This window comes from Gossypium arboreum, chromosome 11 (genome assembly GCF_025698485.1).
Source record: "Gossypium arboreum isolate Shixiya-1 chromosome 11, ASM2569848v2, whole genome shotgun sequence".
NCBI classification, from domain to species: domain Eukaryota; kingdom Viridiplantae; phylum Streptophyta; class Magnoliopsida; order Malvales; family Malvaceae; genus Gossypium; species Gossypium arboreum.
In genome coordinates this window covers 6,600,826-6,621,564 of record NC_069080.1, presented here as the reverse complement: position 1 = coordinate 6,621,564, position 20,739 = coordinate 6,600,826, and the positions used below count along the sequence as shown (strand labels likewise).

At 29.9% G+C, this 20,739-nt stretch overlaps 2 protein-coding genes, 2 non-coding genes and 1 pseudogene across 6 annotated transcripts; 4 read left to right on the top strand and 1 right to left on the bottom strand.

Moving 5' to 3' along the window:
* The first annotated feature begins 488 nt into the window (after nt 1-488).
* On the top strand, nt 489-3,744 carry LOC108470493 (vesicle transport v-SNARE 13-like). 3 transcript variants are annotated; one of them, XM_017771821.2, is made up of 6 exons: nt 489-690; nt 799-923; nt 2,219-2,277; nt 2,363-2,551; nt 2,664-2,834; nt 3,212-3,744. In XM_017771821.2, exons 2-6 carry the CDS (start codon nt 830-832, stop codon nt 3,362-3,364), a joined length of 666 nt encoding a protein of 221 aa, XP_017627310.1. In that variant the 5' UTR covers nt 489-690; nt 799-829; the 3' UTR covers nt 3,365-3,744. The 3 variants fall into 3 exon arrangements, with proteins under 3 accessions (XP_017627310.1, XP_017627311.1, XP_052877899.1); XM_017771822.2 differs by having other exon boundaries at nt 546-690; nt 785-923; XM_053021939.1 differs by having other exon boundaries at nt 603-690; nt 811-923.
* A 1,639-nt stretch (nt 3,745-5,383) lies between these two features.
* On the top strand, nt 5,384-5,456 carry TRNAA-UGC (transfer RNA alanine (anticodon UGC)). Its single transcript has one exon. It is a non-coding gene; the product is annotated as a tRNA-Ala (tRNA).
* A 1,186-nt stretch (nt 5,457-6,642) lies between these two features.
* Nucleotides 6,643-6,715, top strand: TRNAA-UGC (transfer RNA alanine (anticodon UGC)). The gene has a single exon. It is a non-coding gene; the product is annotated as a tRNA-Ala (tRNA).
* Nucleotides 6,716-6,733: 18 nt separating this feature from the next.
* Nucleotides 6,734-8,590, bottom strand: LOC108471666 (uncharacterized). Its single transcript, XM_053020895.1, has 6 exons — nt 8,569-8,590; nt 8,286-8,347; nt 8,090-8,176; nt 7,742-7,993; nt 7,086-7,289; nt 6,734-6,853 (listed from the first exon to the last, which is right to left on the bottom strand). The coding sequence occupies exons 1-6, from the start codon at nt 8,588-8,590 to the stop codon at nt 6,734-6,736; spliced, it is 747 nt and encodes a 248-aa protein (XP_052876855.1).
* Nucleotides 8,591-9,280: 690 nt separating this feature from the next.
* LOC108471665 (ATP-dependent zinc metalloprotease FTSH 4, mitochondrial-like) lies at nt 9,281-10,207 on the top strand (annotated as a pseudogene).
* Nucleotides 10,208-20,739: the final 10,532 nt, after the last annotated feature.

Below are 20,739 nucleotides of genomic sequence, written 5' to 3'. Positions count from 1 at the left end.
AAACATCTCTAACTGGTATCTATTATATTCTACAGGCATCCTCTACGGAGTCCTTGTATTTACATATAACATTTTTACATTACTATACAAAAATATTTCTAAATATTCGTTATATCAAGCTCTTCCCTCACTCACTGTCACTGAAATGAGTTATACCATAATAAGTGGCATGAATTAACTGGCTAATTTGAGTGATATCTACTACTACAAGGAGGCTGCCTTTATCAGCGGAAAATTCTATAGTTAGTCCCTGAATTTAATAACTCTTTTCATTTTGATATTTGAATATTTTTGTCCACATTAAAGTTCCCCTCAATCAAATGAGTTCTATGAAGAAAAAAGAAACAACATTATTTTGTGCAAGTGGGTTTGTTTACGAGATTTGTGATAATTTGGGTAATTGAATAATATCTTATTAATTATATAATTATATAAAATATTACAAAATTATAATAATTTATATAATTAAAACTTAAAAAACAAAAACTAACCTTATTTCTCTTTTATCATCACTTCCTCCCGCCTCCCCCTCCCCTCCCCACCCCACCCCCAAAAAAAAAAAACATCCACAGGAACGAAAACGATAACAATAGTAAAAAGCTGAAACGCTGTCGTTGGTCTACTTTTTATTATTAAAAGGTGAAGGAAATAATATTCGAAGCCCGCGAGCCACGACGATTGCCATCTCAGGTTCTCTCGCATTCTCTCCAATTTCATCATTTTTATAATTTTTGAAAATTTTCGAATTTCGACATGATTTTAAAATTTAATTTCCTGATTTTAGTTGATCTTGAATAGAACCATTGTTAGATAATAAAGAAGCTAAAAGATGAGTGAAGTTTTCGAAGGATATGAACGGCAATATTGCGAGCTCTCGGCGAATCTTTCCAAGAAGTGTACGGCGGCGGCTGCACTTGGTGGAGGTTATAATCCAAAATTTTCATTTGAGCGAGTCTTTTCTTTTATGTTAATTTCTTCATTTCCGTGCTCCTGATTGCGTATACTTGATGGCATAATAGATTCTTATTTCCTTCTAATTTAGCGGAATAAAGTATTCTCAGGTTAATTTGTGCTTTTTTGTTTTTATTTATGCTGATTATCAATTAGGGTTTTATTAAAAATAAAATAAAATAAAATGCTTAATTTGGAGGTGTGAAGATGAAGAAAAGGAGATCAGATCTTCTTTATCTCCTTTGGTTTTTAGACTTTTATCTAAGTTGATTAATACTCATGATTTTCATGGTGCTTTTTTGCAGCTTACAGTATTTGATTTTTATTAGTTTTTTGGAATTCGCTAAAGTTTTGCTACTTGAGGTGGGAACTTTAAGTTGAATATATCTAAGGGATGAATTTGAAATGCCTGAATTTTAAGCGATAAACATGGAATTTATAAACTAATTCTGATGTATAAAGTAGAATATATGTTATGAATGGAATTGGTTTGCAGTGATTTAATGTTAAACTACTATGACTGAATTCTAGTTTTGGAATTAACTTGCATTGCTTTATCATGTGCAATGGGTTTGCTTTTGTTCTTTACTTGGGATCTTTAAATCGGTGTATTATTACTTGCAAGTAGAAACAGAAGAGGAAAGTTATACGTAACAGTCAGGTAGATGGATGATTATCTGACATGGGTATGTTAAATTTTTTTTGAAGTTTTTTTCTATGTATTTGGAGTGTCACGTTCCCATACTCATGTCTTAATATGCATCTGACATGAGTGTCGGACATGGGCACTTCAAGAAAATTAAAGGGTTGGAGTAACATAGGATGATTGAGATATATGAATCTTAAAAGATGACAATAAAGAAAAAAGAAGAGATAGAAAAAGTTAGAATCAAATTCAGCACTATTTGAAAGTTTTTGGCCTGTAGATAATGGCATCAAGCTGATATGAATACCCCATTTAAGGAGGGCAAAAGGATTTTGATTTGCTGCATTCTGGGAAAAGCTTGTTTGTCTGTGGTTACCATTGCATCCACTGCTTGAATCATTGAGTTAGTGAAGGAATGTGATGGTGAAGAGTTTGCTAGAGACACAATTAAGGCTTGAATCTTAACAATTTGTGTTTCCTTTTATCAAGTAATGCAGTAGGTTTGATTTTTAAGTCATTGGAGGTGTTGATGAGAAATGTTTTCAAAGTTTTTCAAGCATCCTCCTTTATAGTTAGCCAATTGTTCTTGTTTCAAGTAATTGATTGTTTTCTTATTTTCAGAGCAGAAAAAACAAAAAGTTTCTGATATAAGAGTTGGATTGGAGAATGCAGAAGATCTGGTAACTGGTCATTTCATGTTTTGATTCTCCTATGTGGTTTTTCCTTTCCCATGACTATTTAACTTGTTGCTTTTTTGGTTATCAGATTCGGAAAATGGACATTGAGGCAAGAAGTTTGCAGCCAAATGTCAAGACTATGCTTCTTGCTAAGTTAAGGGAATATAAATCGGACCTTAACAATCTGAAAAGCGAAGTTAAAAGAATTGCATCTGGCAATATAAATCCAGATGCTCGAGATCAGTTGTTAGAGTCTGGAATGGCTGATGCACTCACGGTACAGTTTTGGTTCTTCTAACTTCCTTTTAACATGCCGTGGTTCGATCAGTTGTTACCATTTGCTTTCCTTACATTTAACTTTTGATTACTTATAGATGAATATGTAATAGGCATCAACTAATCAAAGATCAAGACTAATGATGACTACAGAGCGGTTGAATCAGAGCAGTGACAGAATTAGGGATAGTAGAAGAACCATGCTCGAAACAGAAGAGCTTGGTGTTTCCATTCTTCAGGATTTGCATTCGCAGCGACAGGCTCTCTTGCATGCCAATAACACGGTATCTCTTTTATTCACTGAGGTTTTATCCTCTGTTTATTGCATTTGACCTCCAATTCTCTACCATAAGTAGTATGCTTTTTTCAACTTTGGTTTTCTCGTATTTGAGTTATATAACTTCATTCAAGTCCTATTTGTCGACTGTGGAATAGTAGCTATTTTGTTTGATTATTATGATGTTAGTATTCTCATCTCGTAGCCTTCAAGCATATTATTCTTTTGCTTCTTCCTCCCTCTTTTCTGCTGACTATTGCATGAGCAGGTTATGTCAAAATGCTTATACAATAATCCTAAAATATCTCACATTAAGCTATAATTTTCGACTGTAAACCAGTTTGGATATCTATTTAAAAGTTGGGGTTTTTGTTACGATTGCAGCTTCATGGAGTGGATGACAACATTGGCAAGAGCAAGAGAATTTTGACAGCCATGTCAAGGAGGATGAACCGGAACAAGTGGATCATTGGCATCATTATTGCAGTTCTTATCATCACTATTGCCGCTGTTTTATACTTCAAACTTGTTAAATAGGTAGTGGCATTCTGCATCTTCACCATCTTGGCTCTGGGTGTTTCTGAGAGTGATAAGTTTATTTTGTCCTTGCAATGTGCTTCATTAATCCACAGACTCGGTTTTATTCATTCATTCATTTCAGTTCTATGTGGTGAACGTTAAGAAAGAGTTTCAGTCCTTGGATTTGGGACTTCCTTTTAAAGATTTTATCATTTATTTGGAGGATAATGTGGTGTCAGACATACAAAGAAATAAATGTTGTTTATATACAATATTGGGGTGAGGGTAAATGGGTTGAATTTATGTCAAACAAGTGTTTGACAAAAAATTTAATTATTGTTCTATACAAGTCAAAACATAAATATATATTATCATGGTTTTAGCATTTTATATAAAAATGGTAATTTATATACACGATCTTTGCATTTTCCATTGGATCTTCTTTTGTGATGGATATCCATGATTATTTTAGAACAACTGCAAACTAATGCCAAAAATAAATAAATAAAAAATCGAACTCTATTCTTTGAATAATAGAGATAAGCACATCAACTATTGAGTCAAATGCTAAAATCCACGATAATTGAAAATTAACGATGGACACATGGATGGAGTTAATTTTTTTGAGAGTTAAGATAAAATTGAAAATATTTATAAATTTTAAGGGTTAATTTTTTAAAAATTATGATTAAATTGATATAATATGTAAAATTTGATGGCTAAATTTATTATTATACCGATTTTTTAATTGTCACGGCTGTTTACCTTTTGTGATTTTAATAGGAGTGAATAGGAGCGAACTATGTAAAGTTGTGCCTAAAATAATTTTTTTTTTTTGTATTTGGGTGACTATTTATGTAATTTACCCTGAAATATATTTAAAAATTAAATTAATATTGTTATAATTATAATTAAAAATCATTTCTAACTAAATAAAAAATTTCCAAAGTTGAATTGGGTGGATTAGAAATTTATATGCACCATAATGACAATTATATTGGTTAGATTATCAAAATATTAATCACATAAAAATTATAAAAGCATATATAAATAAAAGTGGATCTTTTCGATAAAAATTATAAAAATAAAATTATTCAAAAATTAAATCTACAATTGGTGTAAATTAAAGAATTATCCACAAAAATGTTATTGCTACAGTTATGGTTCAAGCTACGGCTAGAAGTGATACCTAAAGCAACATCATGTGTTACTAGCATTGGATGAATTTATCAAAAAGAAAGGGAATACCATTCTTTATGTGCTGATTTCATTACAGCTTGTGCTATCCATTCTAATCGAATTTAGTAATAGTTGAATTTTGTTATTAGCTTTTATACTTTATAAAAATTATACATTTAGTTCTTAATACTCTTATTTGATCGATTTTAATTTTTATATTTTTCGAATCGATCAATTTTAAACTCTATGCTTTTCGAATTGTTCGATTTCAATCCTGATCCAAACAATAATAATTAAATTCAGTTGATTAAATTAAATTACTATCATACTTATAATCTATTTTCTCCAATTAAAAATTCTTTTTATGAGAAAACTAAGACATCACACTATTGCATTATTCTACGAGCAATAACTTGCCCCTCAATATCCTTCTTTCTACCTTGTGCAATAATATCAACACCCCCAAGGAAGATACCTGGATCTTCCTGTTATGTTTGCCGTGTATAATCATCCAGTTGAATCATTTTAAGTTTTTATATTTTTTAAATTTTAAAATTTGATATAATAAGTAACATTAGGTATTATTAATTTAGGATAAATTTATTGAAAAAAACATGGGAATAATATAGCTTGTGTAATCCGTTGAAATTGAGTTTAGTAATAGTTTTTTAATAAATTTAATTTTCTGATTCTTTGTAAATAATATTTTAATTTTGATAAAAACAACTTTTTAAATACTTTCAAGGCAGCCCAGGGAATGATATTTTGTCAACCGTCCCAACTACTCTACGGAGATTGGCCTTGAACCGAAATGATTTAATATTATTTATAAAATTAACTTAACAGTATTAAACAGCAGGGGATGTAGCTCAAATGGTAGAGCGCTCGCTTTGCATGCGAGAGGCACGGGGTTCGATCCCCCGCATCTCCAATTGAACCAATTTTAGTCCGACTTTGTTTTGGTAACCTATTATTTGTAGAGGTTCAAAACAGTTACAAAGTTAATGACAGTGTTCTTGTTATTTTCTTACTGCAATCTTGCTACTTATTTTCGCTTGTATAAAATTTTATAATTAGTAACTAAATTATAGATATGATCTCGTTTTGCTTATTAAATTAAAATGAATTACAATTTAGTAACTAAATTCGAAAGTAACTAAATTATTAACGAAATTGTATAAAAGTGTTATTCCAAGCTTGAATGGAATTCGAAAGTGCTCTGTGGATGGAACTTGATGATAGAAGTTGTTTCCGCAAGTCTATCGGTAATAACATGTCCTTTGTTCACCAAACAATTTATTAACGAGAAATTTATCGTCAATGTGCTCGGATCAACATTGGTACTGGCGTTGAAGCGGCAGTGATGTGGGAGTTGAAGGATAAGTTTGGGTTGTCGATGAAACGAGAATGGAGAGGAATTTGCTGTTGAGGAGACTGTGGTTGATAGTGCTGTTAGTGGAAAAACGAAAATTTTAACAGCAGTGATTATTTCACATGATTTTTTTAATTAAAGTGACTAAATTAAGAAAAAATTAAAATAAGACAAATTCTATTTTAAGGTGACCATAAACATAATTTACTCTAATATTTATATAATAGAAAATTTATTAAATTTAGAGATTGAAAATGATTAAATTTTGAAGGTTGAAACTAAACTATTTTATAATTTAATATATTTGCTCAAACACTTATTAAAATATTTAGTAAATTTATTTGATAAGTTTAATATATTTATTCAAACTCTATAAATATTGACAAATTTTCAAACATCTTTATATAAGTTGGCATGATAAAAATTTTAAATTGATTTAAAAATTTACATGTATGATAAATATAATTATATTGATAAATTTAACGGTTAAATTATTAAAATATTAATCATATAAAAATATGATTTTATACTAATATAAATAAATCGTTTTTCATATATTTATAAAGAATAAAATCGTCCAGAATTTCCTTTGTTAGCAAAAGAAAAACTCCAGAGTTTAAATCTGAAATTGAAGTGTACAAATATATTTTATTGTTATAGTTATGGTTCAATCCACTACTAGAAGTTAAAGCAACATCAAGTACTACCATATTTGCTAAGAATTATACTTTTAAGCAAAGCCGCAGGGGATGTAGCTCAAATGGTAGAGCGCTCGCTTTGCATGCGAGAGGCACGGGGTTCGATCCCCCGCATCTCCATTTTTTTATACGTTGTTTTTAAATTTTGGTGAAGTAGTTCCGGCGGTTATCTGATCTCTCTTTTCTGAAATTTCTATAATCTGCAAGCAAGCTATCATCAGCACCCACCTTTATCCTTTCACCTATCTCTGCCATTACCTTTCAATACCACATTTCTCTGAAATTAGCCATTGTTGAGCATTTGTGAACTAAAAAGCCACCAACATATGTATATGTATATGATACGGTGAAATGAGAATATTAAAATAAGATAAGAGAATAAATAGTTGGCAATTAACTAACTATCACCATGCAGGTTAGTTTTCAAGTACATTAAAAAGTTATTCATGAATTTAAAAACTTTCATAACCAATCGTACTTACTGACTTACCCCTTTGACAAGAATGTCGCGAATGGCGCCACCCGGTATGAAAGTGAAAGTGGGCGGAAAAACAAGCCTAATGTTGATCTCACAGTCACCCCTAATCCGGCTTTTGTTGCCTCTTCTATCAGGGTATAATCTTGCTTTCACACCAAGTGCGAAATGCGATGATGAGTCAATTACTTTGTCAAGCCCTTGTAGTTCACATCTTGTCTGCAACAGCACTTCACCTTTGGATTACATATATATATATAAGGGATGAAGAAATGGTGTACATGCAAAGTGTAATGATCACTTGGAGTGATTGATGACCCATGCATATTAATATGGAAGTTAATCAAGCTTTGTTAATTCACAGTGAATATTAATATGGTTTACATGAAAAAGTGTTATGATTAGGTTTCAAGATTTTTCCATCCAATGGTGCATCTCCCTTATTTCAAAGCAAAAACAATATTAGTTCAATTGGTAGTTGTGAGTGAAGGTAAAAAGACTCTCGGTAAAGGAAATGCTATGGTTTGAAACCCAAGGAGGTAAAGCTTTGAAAAGTGGATTAGATGCTGAAAAACATGAATACCTTGGCTATAAGTAGACACACAGTGACAACCTGGTTTGATTGTGGGATTATACAAAAGCTAATTTGTTTGATTCACATATTTGCTTACCAACTGAACCTCAAGAAGTTTTGTGATATCCGATGGAACTTGGAGTGGGTATTTGCATTTCAACCTAAAGTCAATTACTTGCCACACCTTTAGGGCCACCACCTTTAAGGGCATCATCTTAATCCTCCATTCATCCTGCACTATATGTTCAATCCAAATTATACCAAACTGATTTCTAGCTGTTTCAATATCTGAAATCTCTATAATTGTTGATGGTGTAGGTAAATGATGATACAATTGAAATCTTCTGTACTCCTCAACTCAACAACTGCAAGCATTTAGAATTTAATCAACTAAACTAAACTAAACTCAAATTAGAAAAAAAAAAGAAAAAAAGAAGCAAATTACCTCATAAAGCTGTTGGATACTATGTTTGTGAGGAAACATGGCATTGAAAACTCTGGGTTTATCCTCCAAATACTCGTCAAACAAATCCTGTACAAACCCCATCTAGGTAAGAAATGAGTCAACCTATATTGACTCTGTGATTCTCAATAAGTTTAATATCGGAATCTCAAGAAAAGAAAAGAGGAAGTGGGCATACCCAAGGAGTCTCATAAAGGGGACTATCAGTGACTATTTTTGCAGAATAAATAGCTGCCTTTACTGAAAACTATTCCTCACCAAATATTTGTGGGATTTTGGTTTCATATTCTTTAAATGCCATTCAAGTTGTGGTTTTTTCTTCTTCAGCTTCACTTCCCTTTTCCCATTCCTCAAATTCTCAAGTCTACGCTCTAAAGTCTAAATGATAGTTCAGTTGCAATGGAGAAACTTTACTCATATTCTTTGTTATTTCCTTTGCTAAATTCTAATGCAAAACAAACACTGCAAAATCCGTGCATCCATTCTGTATTCTGTATTCTGCATTTGATCTGTAATTGTATTTGAAGTATTTTATATTTTTGATATGCTTATTATATTAATTTTGAAATATTTATATATTTTTAATTACATTTCATGTTCATGTAATTGTGGTGCCTAATATTTTCACTTAAGTAGACAACTCAGAGAGAGAATGCAAGCATAACAATATTATTATGGTCGATGTGCTTATCTGTTGCGTTAAATCAGCCTAAGTGAATTGATGTTCTAATTAGTATTAGTTAAACATTTAGATAATTAATGAATAATATTTGTTTCTATTTTGCTTTGCATTCAAAAATCATGTAAGGATAATTATACAAAGTATATTAATGTAATCAATGAATTTTGTTTATTAACCAATCTATTCGAAAATAATTACAAGTGTATATTGACGAAAATATTACACTTAACCCACTAAATCTAACGTCTCTCACTTTCTCTAGTAAAATAGATTAGTCATGTTTCGTATTCTAATCATTTTACACTTTTCGAGTACGTTAAGGCATTAGTCAAAGTTAATATGCTAGATGAAAGTGAGTTGCTTAAGACATTACAAAAAGGTATATCTCGTTCAGCAAGAGACAGAGAGTAAAGGGGGGACTTTCAGCTCTCCGAAATATAGGAAAACCTGTAAAAAATAGTTACCTAGGAACTACTAGTGCTCCTATCCACATGGTGTCTTCAGAATTAGGAAATTTTAAAGATCAATTGTGTCGTATTTTTCGTAGTCTTGCACTTGGCTTATTGTTGATTTTTGATATTGGTGCACTTGCTGAAGATAGAGGGATCAGTAAAGGACTTGGACAGCGAAGGCAGATTATGGAATCCCACATGTCAAAGGTCTTGAAGGCCGAGGATGTTGATTTAATGATTATTGCTGGAGGTACTATTGGATTCTTTGTTGTTGATCTAGCAAATTTGATCAATATTGCTGCTGTAAAGGCTGCAATGGATGGTGCCAAAGCAGTTACAATGGCCGATCTAGAATATGCAAAACATAAGATCATATTGGGAAGTGAACGCAAGTCAGCTGTAATTCTGAGGAGTTACCAAAATTGACAGCTTTCCATAAAGCTGGCCATGCCCTTGTTGCAATCCATACTAATGAAGCACTTCTTTTTCACAAAGTAACAATGGTCCCTCGATGAATGGCTCTCAGCATGGTGTCCCAGTTGCCTAAAAAGGATAAAACAAGCTTCTCTCGAAAGCAAATGCTTGCAAGGCTTGATGTTGCTATGGGAGGACGGGTTGTAGAAGAGCTTATCTTTGGGGAAAATGAAGTTACTTCTGGTGCACAGTCTGATCTTAAGAATGCGACTAATCTAGCTCGAAGAATGGTTACAAGGTATGGCATGAGTAAAGAAGTGGGGCTTATGACAATACAACGGTAGGAGCATAAGCACTTAGATTAGGCTTTTTATCGAGAAAGAAGTGAGGGAGTTGCTAGAGAGGGCTTATGACAATACAAAAACCATTCTCACCACCCACAGGAAAGAACATAATGCACTTGCCAACGCATTGCTTGAGCATGAGACACTCATAGGAAGCTAGATTAAGGTTATGCTTGCCCAGGTCAACTTTCGGCAACAACAAGAATAGAGTGAACACAGGATTGAACCACTGCAACAGCTGTATGCTACTTATTCTCACTATGATCCTTGAGGACAATGATCTTCTTTTGGAGGGCAGCATTTGTTACGGGACAAAAATAAAACTAGAGAAATAAAACAAAGTGAACTAAACGGTGCGCATTGAATTAGTTAAACAAAGTGAAATAAAATCTGGTGATTTCTTAACAAAATTAAGCCTATATTGGGTTAAATGAAACAGTGAACTTAACCGTTACATACGGGTTTAACATGCCTAGGACTTAAAAAATTGGATAACCTATATTGATATTTATCTAATATATCATTTAAATATGAAAAATTATAAAATGGTTATTCAATTATTTATTTTATCATTTTGGTCACCAACCGTTAAATGATTAACAGAAAAATGACATGATTGTTTTAAATTTGACATAATAATAACTTTAACTCTCAACATTTATATATTGTATCAATTTAGTCTTGATTCTAAAAATATATATAACTCTTAATATTAACACATTGTGTAATTTGGTCTTTATGTGTACTTTGTTTTTCTTTGTGATCCTTTTATTTAAAAGAAATTAAATTCAGCTAAATTTGATTTAAAAAAAGAAAAATTAAAAACAAAAAAATCAAGATATTTTTCATCTTTTCTCATTCTTTTAAAATTAATCCTCAATGTCACAACTCACAATGAAAAGTTAAACTACAAAAAGACTATATTATATAATGTGTAAATGGCTAAGAGTTACTAAATGACTATTTTAGAATCAATATTAAATTGACACGATAAATAAATGTTAAGGGTTAAAGTTATTATTATACAAATTTTAAAACCATCATGTTATCTTCTCGTTACTAAGTGATAAAAAGAAAAAAAATCAAATAATTAAATGATTATTTTATAATTTTTAATTAAATAACTAAAAAATCCTAATAATTAAGTCACTATCTAAAGAAACTTCATGTTGTATCAAATACTAATCCTAATTATATCCATTGTAGCCATAAAGTGAGAATTCTGTTGGGTGCCAGTATTGCGGGGTTGTAGGGCTGAAGCCTGAACAAAATTTGGAGTTTAGGACCAATATGTCCAAAATAATATTTGGGCCCTAACTTTTTTTCCAAAAAGAAAAAGAAAAAAAGAAGTAGCCAAAAATATAGGCCCGAAAAATGGGCTTGGACAAAAAAATAAGACCCGTCTAAAAAATGAGCTGGGCCTCGAGTAAGGTATTTTTAGCCCCGGCCCGGCCCGGCCTGAATCACTAAAGGACAAAAAAAATTTACATATTTTTTTTTATTTTTGAATGTTATTTTGTTGTTGTTTTCTCTCTATTTTGCTACCATTTTACTATTATGTTGCTATTATTTTGTTGTTATTGTTTGGATATTGTATAAAATTTATTTTATTGTTAATTTCTTATTATTTTAAAGGCATTTGTTAATTTTTTATTATTTTAGAAGCATTTGCTAGTTAAGTTACATTTATCTTAGTGTTATTTAAGTCTACATATTTTTTAAAATTTATTTTTAATTTGTTGGAAATATTTATTTTGATATTTTTATATTTTGATGTATTATATATATTTAAAATGATATAAAAAATTAATACTGGCGGGCGGACCGGGTTTTAGTATTTTTATCCGGTCGGGCTTGGACAAATTTTAGGCCCATTATTTGGGCCCGGCCTGACCAGAGCCCAATAAATGAGCATGATTTTTAGTTGAGCCCCTTGACCCGCCCATGAACACTTCTAGCTCTACTTAGTCACACTTTTTTTAAATTATAATTTTATCTCTTAAGTATGTATTATATATACTAAAACCACATTTTTATGAATATTTTAGTATTTATGTATAATATTACAAATTATGATACTAAGAGTATGATTATGAATAAATTATTATATGTTTGCTATAATATTAAATTAAAAAAAAGTAATAAAAAAGTAGTGGATGTGAAAACATTGAAATTAGTTGTGTTAAATAGAAATAGAAATGACATAGAAATGTTAAGTTGGAAGTGGTCACGAACAACTAAAACAGTAAAATTAGAGATGGGCATGGAATTGGTTTGCCCACGGAGTAATTTACTATTAATTTGTGGTAAAATATGTGATTTAAGTTCAATTTATTCATCAAGTTGTAATTTCACTCATATACACAAATTGAAATCACTTTTCTCACCAAAATTTTTCTCGAAAAAACTTAGTCACAAACAAAACATGAACATAATTTGTATATAAGATAAATGCACTAAAAATAAGTTTATGAAAATGAAAAAACAAATGCTCTCTCTCAATCGTACATCATTAAATGAGCAATCCTCCTTTTAAATAGACACTCTAAGTTTGCAATCCTTTAATCAATGTGAACATATATTTAACCAAAAAATAAACTTGTTTAGAAATGAAATCTCTTCATGTATTAAAACACAACACACATAAAACTTTCACATAATGACTTTACTTGAGGAGATGTAGGAATTAAAACAAGATTTTACTATCAAAGATGTGTCAACATATATGTCAAGTTGCACAACTTTTTTATTGCAAATTGAATTGCAACTAATGTTAGAGTTGGGATGTACAATTGACACTTGGAATAGATTATTTATTAATTTTTGTATGAAATTTTGAAAATAAGGTAATTTTTGCAAATGTGCAGTAAAAGTAGATAAAACTCTATTATCTCTGTAGAGCCCAAATTTTGCCCAGGCCCAACAAGAAAAGCCCAAAACACCAACTGTCCAATTAGCACTCCACTAAATTATCTCACTAACTCCAACACCCCACTAAACTGACCACTAAACCACCTCACCAACTCCATCACCCCACTTGCCAGCAAAAAGAAAGAGGAATCAGTTGTAAATTTTAGTTATAAAAGCCATTCAAAACTATTGTAAATGGGGGAGTTTTTTTTGGAGAAAAGGAGAGAAGATACTGAATACGAACATAAAAAACAGTGATTGAATAATGGTTTTTATTTCGAAGGATTTGCGCATCGTTTCAATTTGCTCCTCATTTAAATACTGACTTTTGTGAGTTGGAATATTTGTATTTTAAATCCCTATTCATTTGGTCGTATTTCATTCTAGTCCTTGTCTACGCTTTAGAAATTCTATTTGTTTACAAATTTTCCCTTAATTTTGTTTTTATTTCCATTGACTTCTTTTAAAATTCATGTTTTTATATTCTTTATAATTCATTCATTTTCCCCTTTTCATATTATTTTAACATTTTATTAATTGATTCCACCTTATTTTAATTTTTTTGTTGTTATTTTCTTTTGTATATTTTCATTCGCTTTATTATATATTTTATATATTTTTCTCTTTTATGAACATTCTTTAAATATTATATTATTATTTTATATATATTATATATTAAGCTATTTGTATTTTGTGTATATTATTTATTCGTATATATATATATATATATTGTTTTGTATATCATTTATATTGTTTCGTTACAAAATTATTTTTACACTTATATATATGTAAATGTTTCCTATATCATCAGCTTTGAATTGTTGTACATTTTTTTTGTATATATTGTTGATTTTATATTATTTTATGTATTTTCTTTTAAATCTATTTGTGATTATACATTTCCTTTTAAATCTATAAATATAATTTATGCCTTTTAAAGTTATTTTATGATGTATTTTGTTTATTTCAAATGTTTTATATAATTATTTCTATACATATATTTATAATAAGTTTTTCATTATATGTATATTATTAATTTAGATAGATCAATATTTTGTATTTTATGCATTAATTATTTTTATTTATTTTATAATTAATTTTTAAAGTTTTGCATGTATTGTTTGTCTGTATACATATAGTTTATTTTATGTATTGTTCGTTTGTTTATTGTTTGTTTTTGTGTGTTTTAACTTACATATCTGCACCTTTGTAATATCGTTGATAAATGGTGTAACTATGTACATGTTCCATATTAGTTACTTTGCTTTTGGATTTCTGTGTATTGATTTATGATCGAGCTTGCTTACTTTGGCATCTTAAATTGTCCATTTCATTTTTTTATATAAACCAAATAAATGTACTTCATCGCTTTTATAATCACCCTCATTTAAAAAATCTCTCAAAACAAGGAAATATTTCGTGTTTAGAAATTCGAGAAATCGTGTCCTAATGTGTTGGGTTTCGATTTTCCGTTTGGCCGAATAACTAAATATCCTTTTGAAGTTTCATCCATGTTTTCTTAAATTTGAGGCAATATTTTGTGTTTGAAAATTCGAGAAATCGTGCCCAATCGTGCTGGGTTTCGACTTACCGTTTGACCAGATAGCCAAATATCCTTTTGAAATTTCAAATGCATGAGTTTTGAAAATTATAAGATTATCTTGTATCGAGAGTTTGAAATGTTGTGTCCTATCGTGCTGGATATGATATTTTATTCATTCTAAGCGAGAGAATCTCAATATCCAATTCAAGTTATCCAAACGTTTTAAAGGAATTGTATTTTAATTTTTTTTTTCAAATTTTAAACATTAGGATGTTAATTGATCAATACGGTACCAATTTTGGGCGTTGCGAGGGTGCTAATCCTTCCTCGCGCGTAACTGATTCCCGAATCCGTTTTCTAGTTTTTCGTAGACCAAAAACGTTGTTTTAATAAACCGAAATGCTTTATTAAAATGATCGATCACAAGGTGACCCGATCACACCAAAATAAAAAGGATTGGTGGCGGCTCTATTTTCATTTTAAAGTCGACCTCCGTTTTTCAAAATAAAAATGATTTTGACAATCTCCAAAATCTCATGCAAAATAAATAAATAAATAATCTTACTTTTTGAAGTGTAATATTTTATAGAATAAAAGAAATTATGTAATAGACCTAGCAATCTTTTGCTCCCATTTATTAAATTAAAGTATATATTAGTTAAGAATTATAATATTTTATAAATTTAGCTGCTTTTGTAGCAATAATAACAGTAAAGTGTTATGATTTAAGGACTATAACCTAACCTTGTAGAAAGAGAATGGGGGAAATAGCGAAAGGTTCAATGCATTTTGCATGAAAAAACTAATAAAGGTTTTTGTCATTCCATTATTAGCATTACAAACATAGAATAGAAGAGATAAAACAAGTTTTGGTAAAAAGGGATTTGGCATCCCATCTTTACATTAAACAAAATAAAAAGACCAAACACCTCATCTATTCTCAGATTTATTTGGAGTTATAGATGGCAGCCCAGAGATAAGTGGTTAGCTCAGCCCATTTGCTATCATAACATTCATTTCTACTTTAATATACGAATCTTTTCTAAAATAACTTTAAGTTGCTCAATTTCTCATGTCCCACAACTTTGGAGGTCTTGAAGACTTGGAACATGGAATTTTGGCTTTTCTTTCCCCTTAGGTTTGGTCAGTGAACTAAACTGTCCCATCCACCACACTGGCTAACAAACAACAAATATGATGACAAATGGGCGTGCTGTGCCGTTAACTCAAATCCCTTTCATTATTACTTTTATTACAAAAAGACTAAATTATTTTATATTTATATGAAAGAAAGAAAATTTATATAAAAAAATATTCATTAATTGAATTTCATGTGTACGAATCATATGTAAAATTTCACTACTTTGGGTCATGTTTATTTTAAGTAGTGAATTTTAATTTTTTTAAATGTTTTATATGAATATAAAATAAAAAATATATTTTAAAAAAATTGATTAACTTGTGATATTAATTTAACCAATAAATTTTATAATGAAATAAATAGATATATTGTTTGCATTTGTTATAGGAAAAGATAAAATGTAAATAGATATACATAAAATTTAACTATTTTAAGAAAAGGGTAGTTTTGTAAGAAGAAAAGTTGGAAATCCTTAACAATTTAAAATAAGAATAGTTTTGATTTATTAAATTGTAATCTAAATTAGAGGAAGTTTAAAATAAGAAATGTGTAAGTGGAATCCAAAATGAGTATAAATTGTGAGCAACTCAATTTTTAGACGTATCTAAACCAAAATATAACCATATAATTTAACTTTATCCTTTCTGTGGCCAAATTAAAAATACCATGAGTAACACCTAAAGCACATTCAAGCATCGCTGTTTTATTCAAAAAACAGAAAATCCTAGTCAAGGGTCCCCGACATAAATGCTCAATTTATTGTATTTGTTTGTTTCCACAACTAAAAGACAACATTAATTTTGACTATAAATTATACACGTTATCTACTTAATCTATTTGTAAAAAAAAAATCTTGGTAATTCATATATATATTCATGTGTTAATTGTGTTTAGGTATTAAATAATCATATAAAATTTGTAAAAATGAGGGTAAGTTGCTTTCCAAACAGAAACTACGGCTACAATAGTGTTTAGAACTTTGATCACGGTTTATCACGGAATCAATGTTGGAAAAATATAATTTTTAGAATCTTTGAGGCATATTTTTAATTGGTAAATGAGGAGTTTTGAATAATAAGATTATGATTTTATGTTCTACCCCATAAGACCTTTACAATGAGATATCATATACTCAAAATGATTGAGTAATAAATGAGAAATTGACACTTAAAGTAAGCTACTTGTGAATTATGTTGAGGAAAATGAAAAGCATTAATCCCATATTGATTAGAAATCAAATGTGAAACTTGTATATATATATATATATATAAACCAACTTAATAATTATTGAATGACTAAATTAATGCTCTCTTACATGCATAGAGGGGTGTAAATCTATATCCATTGGGGTTGGGGGTGCACAACGCGAAAATCCTTTTCTTTTTCTCTCCAAGATCTTGTTTATTTAATTATTTTTCAGATATGATGTTTTAAATATTTATTTAATTTGTTTTGTTTAGATCTAGTGTTTTTACAAAAATATAAATATTTGTTTATATTATTTGTTTAGATCTTGTATTTAATATAAATATTTATATTTATATTTGTTCGCTAGCGTGTTTTGTCAAACAATCAAAAGTGCACAAAAAATAAAGAATAACATTGAGATTGTTTATGTAGTTTGACCTTAGTCTATGTCTAGGGGATCTTATTCAAAGCAATGATCCATTATCTTTCTCACCGTATAACTAATGATTTAAGTCCTAACACTCACTGATTTAGTGAACTCACCGTTGTATAAAGACTAAATTACTCACCACTAAGCTTTCCCCTTGAAAGCTTAGTTTTGCAAATCTCTTGATTGCTTACAAAAACAATGCATACATACACATTCCTAACTACAAATTTATGCTTTCTCGAATTCTCTCGGTTTCTCGGTATCTTTAAACCTAGACAAGACTTAAGTTTATATATTACTTAAGCTTTGTTTACATAAGAGTCATAGTCTAGTCACTTTTCTATAAACTAAGACTAAAATTTAGCATAAGATAATCTTTTCGTAAGGATCATGATGTGATTAATGCCTCAACTATAGAACGTAACTTTACTTGATTTGTAAGTAATCTAACTTAATTTGCAAGAAATTAATGTTCAAGTGTGTCAACAAAATTTGAATTTTTTTTTGGCAAATAAATCAAATTAGTTAATAATTCTTTTTATATAAACTTTTATACATTTATACTGTGTATTCTTTGTATTTGTCATGTACTCATTTCATAAGAAAGAACTACAAATAGTTAGGTCAAATTTTAAGAATATTATTTAAACAGTTGATTTGACAGTATTAATGATTTCTAGGCATGGACAAAAAGATCGTTTTCAGTAGGTTAGCTAATGCTAGAACACTTTTATTTTCTGTCGAATGATGCAATGGAACTCACTCTACTAGAATTTGTGATGCTTTTTTTTTTCTTTTTAAGTTTCATTTGTAATTTCCTTCCTTTTATTAAAAAAAAAACTTATTTTCTATCAACTAAAATAATATAAAAACGAAAAAAAAAAAAATCATCTATCAATGCGATGACTCAATTTTATCTTTTATAAAATAATAGTGTGATTAATACATAACATACGTACGTGCATATGAAATGTCAAATTTATTTTGTCAAAGAAATATATATTAATTTGAAAATGTCAAGAAAGTTGTTGCTCATCCCATGTTGTATTATAACCAAATTTTTTCTATGCATAGATTATCCATTTGGGTTTTAAATATGTTTTGTTTGTACTAAGTTCGATCTACTTGAATGTGATATATTTGACAAAACTAAAAGCATGGGTCGACTAGGGTCCTAAAACTCTCAACTTTTTTGCTTGGGGTGATTGGATAAGTATAAAAATATTATAATTAAAATGTTATTTTTTAGAGAGAAATATTATATTTATTCAAGAAAGTTTTGGAGCAATTAGGAGATTGATTTATTAAGACTTTTATGTGATAAATACTCAGGATAATTAATAGAATAATTTCAAATTTTAACTAGGAGCCTATCAAAACATTATTGATTGACCACGTGAAGATGACTATAATTAGGTTGTTTTCTGTCACAATCAAGAGTAGTTTTGGAATGTCTTTGTCGACAATTTTGTTCTGTTCTTGTGGTTATTTTTGTGACACTCTTTTAGGTATTCTTTAAAGAGTTTATTAATTGTACTGTGAGTCACTTGGGTGAATGATTTGTGACAATTGGGGTCGGTGTGAGGGTTGCAATTTATTTTTTTGTGTAAGGGTAGATTGAGCTTAAGCCAATAGGTGATCCAAATGATTGTTGAATAAAATCATTCACTGGCCGAGACTTCGCAGATGAAGAATCGTTGTGTCTAAATTGCATTAACAAAGAGCAGTTGTATTGATTCTTTTCTGCTCTTATTTTTAACGTTGTATGTTTCTGTTCTAACTATCGTTACAACGAATGTTAAGTAAAGTTGATTTATCATTTCCATAGACTAATTATTTTTCAATTGGTATTAGAGAAAGCTTCAAAAGTTATTTGAAGGTAATCCTTTGTTCGATTTGTGGCCATGGAATCTATGAAGGAAGGTAGTTTGATTACTCGACCCCCATTACTACTTGGTTTAGCAAACTATGCTTATTATAAAGCTCATACGAGAGCTTTCATTATGTCTGTCAATGAAGCAGATTAGGAAGCTATTGAAGATAGGTGGACTCAACCCATTGTAACTATTTTTTATGGCACTATACTCCCTAAAGAAAGAAGCAAATACATTGATGCAAAAAGAAGGGCTTCTCATGGAAATTCAAAAGCCCTAAATGTTATTTTCAGTGGAGTTGACCTAAACCAACTTAAAGTCATTTCTATATGTGAGTATGCTAAGGAAGGATAAAAAATATTGAAAAACCACATGAAGGAAATGATGTTGTACACATGTCAAAACTTTAGATTTTAACAATCAGGTTAAAATATTTGAAAATATTTGAAAATAAAATTATCTTTGAGTTTTATGCAAGATTATATGAGATTTTTAACGAGGCTTTCTGTCTTGATGAGTGTTTTTCTAATGATAAATTGGTACACAAAGTGTTGATGTCTTTACCAGAACGATTTGCCATTAAAGTCACAACAATAGAGGAGGCCAAAGGTATTACCGCTCTCAAGCTGGACGAGTTAATAGGCTTACTCCAAACATTTGAGTTGAATATAAATGAAGCAAAACATGACAAGTTGAGTTTGCCAAATGACATAGTATCCAATGCTCAAAAGACTATCCCAATAGTGAAACAGATAGTGGAGGACATTGATGAGATCAAAAAGCAATTAGCTTTGCTCACAAAAAGCATGATGAGGTTCGCTAAAAAGGGAACTAAAGTAGATATCAGTGAGACAATGAAGAAAGATGTTCTATGCTATAAATACAAGGGATTTAGTCACTTATAATCAGAATGTGCTAATACTAACGAGAAGTCACTCAGAGTCACTTGGAGTGATGAATAAAGTTTTGATGTAAATGAATATGTGAGCAACTATGTTGCTTTTACTACTACTATTCCAAATCGTATTCCAACAGATTCTGAAGATTCAGATAATTATGATGTTCCTTTTAAATCTTTGGAGGATGCTTATAGCCATATGTTAAAGAAATTGGAGATATTGTGCCAATTGAATAATTCCTTAAGGGAAGAAATTATTCTCTTTAAAGGGGAAAAAGAAAAGCTTGAAATTGTGGTCCAAGAAAAGAATCTTGATTATACAAAGGTTGTCTTGAAGAAGTTTGGAGGCCAAAGTGAGAATCTTGATGAAATTTTGACTTTAAAGAGAATTGAACCAAGCCATAAAGGACTTGGTTACATCAATATAAAGGTAACAAACTTATTGCTCTTCCAATTTTTGTTAAAGTTAAATATGCGGGTTCTTCTTTTCTTCATGAGGTAGAGAATAAAAACTTTAGAAAGATTGTATGTAATTATTGTAGGAAAGATGGACATATTAGACCCCAGTGTTATAGAATTATGCAAGATTAGAAGAAGTTCAACTTAGTTACAAAACTTTTTAGAATAATGAATGGAACAAGAAAACCACATCGTAGGCAGATTTGGGTAAGGAATGATCAAACACATTTGAGTAATGAAGATCAACATTTAATTGATGCTCATGTGAAACACATGTTGCAACTCATGATGACCATA

What these genes read in the sequence shown, in the direction of transcription:
- LOC108470493 (XM_017771821.2), top strand. Translation starts at nt 830, where the DNA reads ATGAGTGAAGTTTTCGAAGGATATGAACGGCAATATTGCGAGCTCTCG. An exon ending in GGCGGCTGCACTTGGTGGAG is followed by an intron (nt 924 to 2,218) that starts GTTATAATCCAA and finishes TCTTATTTTCAG; the next exon opens with AGCAGAAAAAACAAAAAGTT. An exon ending in TGGAGAATGCAGAAGATCTG is followed by an intron (nt 2,278 to 2,362) that starts GTAACTGGTCAT and finishes TTTGGTTATCAG; the next exon opens with ATTCGGAAAATGGACATTGA.
- LOC108471666 (XM_053020895.1), bottom strand. Translation starts at nt 8,590, where the DNA reads ATGGATGCACGGATTTTGCAGT. An exon ending in GTATCCAACAGCTTTATGAG is followed by an intron (nt 7,994 to 8,089) that starts GTAATTTGCTTC and finishes TGAGTTGAGGAG; the next exon opens with TACAGAAGATTTCAATTGTA. An exon ending in AACTTCTTGAGGTTCAGTTG is followed by an intron (nt 7,290 to 7,741) that starts GTAAGCAAATAT and finishes GTGCTGTTGCAG; the next exon opens with ACAAGATGTGAACTACAAGG.